Genomic DNA, 5,572 nt, shown 5'->3' with positions numbered 1-5,572 from the left:
TTGAGGCTGTTTGCTTCAAACCAGAGCTCTTGATTATGAGAGTTACGACACTCCCGTTGACCTCCATAGGAAGAATGGATACGGAAATAAGTTCATAGTTCATAACATTGCACTGAAGCCCATTCATTTCAGGTTCTCTCAAATGCATTTGCTGTCCAGATGGTGAAATAACTGCGGGTTTTGACATTTTAACAACTTGGCAGTTTAAATTAAATGTTAAAATTAAACACAAAGATCTTCATATTACTCTCCAAAAAATGTGGCTTAAAATGTAGTAATCTGTGTACACGATGTGCTAATATTTAGCGAAATTTAATGGCAATACAGATGCTGTTGTGTGAAATCCATTTAAATGTGTTCAAAGCATTCTTTGGAACTATTGAGGGCTCCGTGAAGCACGTGACCACACGGCGGCGAGATCGAGTGTCGTAACTCTCATTTTCAAAGGCTCTGGTTCAGACAACACTTGGGTTTACAGCACAAATACACAATTTCAATGCTTTCGATATTAAACGCTTATTTTGTCTTTAATGGTTTGTTATGCACTGTTCCTTAGTATGAGATGAGCTCTGTTTAATTCTTTGTTTTCATTTGATACATTTCTGAATCGCATCTGCATTAAAGGTTGCTTGAAAATGCCTGTTAAAATTAAATTTGATCATTTTTTCACTTCTTTCCAATATTTCTACCAATGGGACACTCAATAATTGTCTAGTTAAAACCACAATCATAAAATAAATGTGTACTTGGGCTTCATTTGTACTCTTTACGAACCTACGGATGACGTCACGGACACTACGTCCATATTTTATACTGTCTATGATAACTACCTATAAATAAAGGAGCAATAACTGAAAACATTTCACAGTTTTGGAGAAAATATTTTATTCCCTTCAGAATGATTTAACAAATGCTAAATATTTTTTTCCCTTTAGAGAATTATTTTAGGGTCAAACTGCTGCAAAACAGTTCATCTCTAAATTATAAAATCAGACAAGACCACCGTCACCATTTGACTAGAATACAACAAGTGTCTGTTAGTCTAAATCAAGGTTTATGTCAGTTAAACAGGCTTTTTCTTTAGAGAAACGCACTGAAGAAATCAACAGTCTGTTCTTCTGTCTGTATGTCAGTGCAGAAAGATGGAGGAATGAACTGCTCGGGGTCCTCGATTCCTGTTACTGCGTTGAAATAGCTAAAAGAAAAATTTCATTTGATGAAATTATTGATTTTTATTTTATTTTATTGTACATTTTCCGTCTCTCACCTGGTGACGACCCAGCCCTTCTCTGGTGTGTAGTATAATAATGAGACGGGGATGCAGCCGAACTCTGTTACTGTTGCCATATATTTACCTGCACATGTAAAAACCTTTAGTCATCATTAAAACAACAAAAATGTCATTAAGACTCGAGCAGGTCAAATGTTGTTGTGTCTATTACATTTTCTTAGATTATTGTTAAAGTCTTTGTGCAATTCACTCGAATTCTGTGTGTAAACAAGGTAAATATGATCTGATATGAAGCAGGTGTTTGTTGAGTTTGTCTGAGTCACTGATCTGCGCATTAAAGTTAATGTCAACACTGTTTGTTGACGCAAAAGTGCTGATAAACTCAATGTCACTCTGGAAAAGCTTTGCTCACGGGCATCGACATTAAAGTGTGGAAAAACAAAGAACACCGCTTCAACGGTCACAGAGGTCACAGAAAACCTGAAACTAACTGGGTTCACAGCAAATGCGAATTAATTTGCGTGAGTAATAATACAAAGTCAATGCAAAGACTTTGTTGATAAAGTCACGTGACTTCACCTTGAGTCTCATCTAAGTCACCCGTCCAGGTGTTGACCAGCAGACCTTCACCGGGCGCAGAGGAACCGCCCAGAATCACTTGTGACAGCAGCGAGGCATTGCGTGGAATCTCAGTCGGGTGGAAGGTCGAGTGGAGAACATTCTTCTGACATGTCTTGTTTCTGTAGTCGATGTTGTAAACCACGCCCTAAAAATAACCGATGAAGAGTCATTCAGACCGCGGTATTACCGTGGTAGGTGTCCAATCTTGAAGGTAACAGAACTCCGTGCAACAATGCATGCTGGGTGACATCACAATTTAGCAGCAGAACTTTCCTATTATTCATCAAATAGCTGTTAACCTCTGTTAATTCTCACAGTGATCTTTCATATGTGAAACCAAGTGAAAGTGTTTTAATATATGAAGATGATCATATAGTTTGAGGTGAGATCTTGACAGCAATTATGACTCTCTGTTTAGGTCAGGGGGGCCTCAAGATGACTAAAAAGTAAAAAATAGACGAAATGAGCAGGAATTTTTATAAAAAATTATATATTTATTTATCATTTGGGCATGTTTTAATGAATTAACGCTATTCTGGTTTATGTCAAGCTCTAAAAAAATTATCGGGTAGAAATTTGTGTATGGGAGGGTGGCCTTTGAATAGCGGGAGGCCTTTAAATCAAAATGGTTGAGAATCCCTGGTTTAGATGACTCAAGTTAAGCTGTAAAAAATTAAAAGCTGACTTAACTGAAATATTTGCAGCAACTCACAGCACAGCTTTTTTTGAGTTTACTCAATTTATGGCCAATTTCACCTAACTCATTTAACTGCGTTATGTCACAAAAACTGTTGAACCATCCTAAATAAATGAAAAATGCAACAATCAGATATCTGAGTTTACTCAAGTGTAGAGTTACTTGAACCAACTCATAAGATTATGTCTTATATAACGTTAATATATAATTATTATATTATTATATACACACTCTATTTAATTAGTGCTTAAGCTGTTTGTGTTTTAAACATTTAAATAGTGACATATCTACGTCATTTACTTCAAAACCTCAACACTGAGCACATGAGCCTCAATCATTGTAGCAATCAGTAAACATCATTAAACATGATATAGTTATAAAAGGAACTCCAAATACTAAAGGTAACTTACAATGACAACTAAAAAAAATATTGCCAGCAAACACTAAATTAGCAATCATTTTAATCAAATTAACCGGCGAATTGAAAATTCTGCAATGCATGCTGGGAACTTTCAAACACTAGAATTGAGATTACACAGTTTGGCAAGTTGGTCAAACTTCTTGACGCGCTTTGGACAATCACTTAGATATCTAACCACAAAAGAATCTTTGTTGGTACCATATTTAGACTCATTGTTCAGCATACTGAAAATAATACAATCTTCTTCTACTTAAAAAAATAAGTTCAAGTTACTTTATTATTTCATTTCCTTTATTTATATAGCACAAATAAACACAACTAAGGTTGACCCCTGTGCTACACAAGGTTGAAATAAAATGATGAAGTAAAAATGACATAACCATAAAACAAAATGAATAAAGTACAGTTGTTAAGAATAAAATCTAAAATTATAATGAATTAAAAGCACCGATTTTTTTAAGTTAAAAAAGATTTATTACCTTTGTGGGGGAACAATTTACAGTTATATGATTTGCTTTTAGAAATGTAACTAGTGTTTGTCTTTGTATAAAAATAAACTGTGCTTCAGTTCCTCTTAATGTGTGTGTGTGTGTGTGTGTGTGTGTGTTTGTGTGTGTGTGTGTGTGGTTTTACCTCGCGGAAGAGGAACAGCATATTCAGGTGAAATGTTTTGCTGTCAGATTTTCCAAATTCCCATAAACGAATGCGCTGGCCGAAAGCGTCATAGCGATATTTAGCAAAGACCCAAGCATGACCATCTTTAGCAGTCTGAGACAGAGAGAGAGAGACATGAATGTTTACCTTTGAATGTTTTTTTTGCCATGTGAGTTTCAGAATATGTCAAAGAAAACAATAAATCAGTAACATTATATCCCTGTGAGTTTAATTAGCAAATGATTCAGTTGAAATGAATTCAACGGAAAACTACTGACTAATGAAGAACATTCAGATATTTTAAACAAGGAACTATATGAAGAGTTTGAGAATATGAAAATCATGTTTTCTTATCGTCCATTCCAAATATCACTCAAATTGCAGTCGGTTTGTTTTGATTTAAGCCATAATAACTAAAAAAAACACAGCTTGCAAGCTACAATAAAGCACAAGAAAAACATCATAACGTCATAGATTCTGGGACCAAACACTCTTCATATGTGAGTTGACTCAAAGCTTTGCTCATGTTTTTAATTATTTTTATGCTAAAATAAAAACATAACTTAACAAAAAAAGATTAAACAAATAAATACATAAAAATTATACAGTCTAAAATACATTAAATAAATTCAGAGTTTTGACAGCTTTCCTATTTGTACTATGCATAATCGTACGCAAATAATTTTCAATGTCCTTAAGCACTAAAATTACACGATGAATATGATACTTAACCAATCAGAAGAATAATTATGTATTCACTTTCCACGTCAAAGCTTAGCTCGTGCTTCCGTTGTCATAGTAACAGTGACCTCACTCTTCAGAATTATTATAGGTTGCGCAACAGTTCACCAAATACACACGGTTTTGGCTCCTGCAACAACCCAAATTATCACTTTAACCGAGCTCGTATGTCATAATGAAAACTATCGAGAAACATTGAACTTCTGAACTCAACTGTTGTGTAACTGAGGTCGTTTTTTAATGTGTTGTGTAACTCACCACAGTCATACTTCCAGAGAGCAGAGGAGGACTGCCTGTCAATCATGATCAAAACAGACATTCTGTTAATATTCTTCGGAGAAAACATGGAATATTTGTACTTTTTCTGTCACTACTGAACAAGATGAAGAAGAACAGAAGAGGAAAACTGAAGGAATAAAGATCAGCTACAGCATTCAAATAAACACACACTTACGGCATGGATGAGGCTTCTGTCCCAAACCCACTCCTGTTCCAAATACTAACAGACCAAAGCAAATCAGTGAATTCATGATCTCCAGTCAATCCCTCAACTAAGCAGCTCTGAGAACTTCAACAGCTCTGTGTGTCACTGAAACACACACACACAAACTTCCTTGTTTATCAAGTGAGTTCATTCCAGATTTCACTCGCCGGGGTTTCCGTGTGTGTGTGTGTGTGACCTCTGGAGAGCTGAACTCTAATAACACGTCAACACAACAGAGAGATCCCAAAATGTTAAACAATGCATCTTCACATATATTTCCCCTCATTAAAGATAAACTTCTGTTTTATTATGTCGTCATCATGCTGTTGCTACTTTTCTCATGACAAGAAATGTTTATATTCACATTAACATTTTTAAGGCCTTTGCATCGGCTTATGTGAGGACATTTGAAGTGATCATTAACAGGAAAGCCTGTTTATAAATCAGCTGGATATATATTTAACCTCACATGGATGTTAGAACTAATCGTGTCCACGTGATCGTATGAGATTTTGATGCATTTTGAGGAACAGAAACATACGAGACTCATGAATACAGAAAAACAAACAAGAGTGTGAGCGACATAATCCGGGTTTCCTTCACTCTGCTTTTATTCTCATTTTGAAGAAACGAATGACGGAAACGCAAAATGTCGCATTAAAAACCCGTCATTCGCAAAAAAAGCTGCTTTTTCATTTTTGAGCAAAAACCAATTGCGCAACT

General features: G+C 35.3%; 1 protein-coding gene across 1 annotated transcript; it reads right to left on the bottom strand.

The window, feature by feature from the left end:
• Positions 1–860: 860 nt before the first annotated feature.
• On the bottom strand, positions 861–4,978 carry epdl1 (ependymin-like 1). Its single transcript, XM_056768389.1, has 6 exons — positions 4,820–4,978; positions 4,624–4,658; positions 3,604–3,738; positions 1,811–1,997; positions 1,268–1,355; positions 861–1,195 (listed from the first exon to the last, which is right to left on the bottom strand). Exons 1-6 carry the CDS (start codon positions 4,893–4,895, stop codon positions 1,081–1,083), a joined length of 636 nt encoding a protein of 211 aa, XP_056624367.1. The 5' UTR covers positions 4,896–4,978; the 3' UTR covers positions 861–1,080.
• Between the last annotated feature and the right edge of the window lie 594 nt (positions 4,979–5,572).

This window comes from Triplophysa dalaica, chromosome 1 (assembly GCF_015846415.1).
Source record: "Triplophysa dalaica isolate WHDGS20190420 chromosome 1, ASM1584641v1, whole genome shotgun sequence".
NCBI lineage: Eukaryota > Metazoa > Chordata > Actinopteri > Cypriniformes > Nemacheilidae > Triplophysa > Triplophysa dalaica.
The sequence above is the reverse complement of the archived record's forward strand: the minus strand, read 5'-3'. Positions and strand labels throughout refer to the sequence as shown.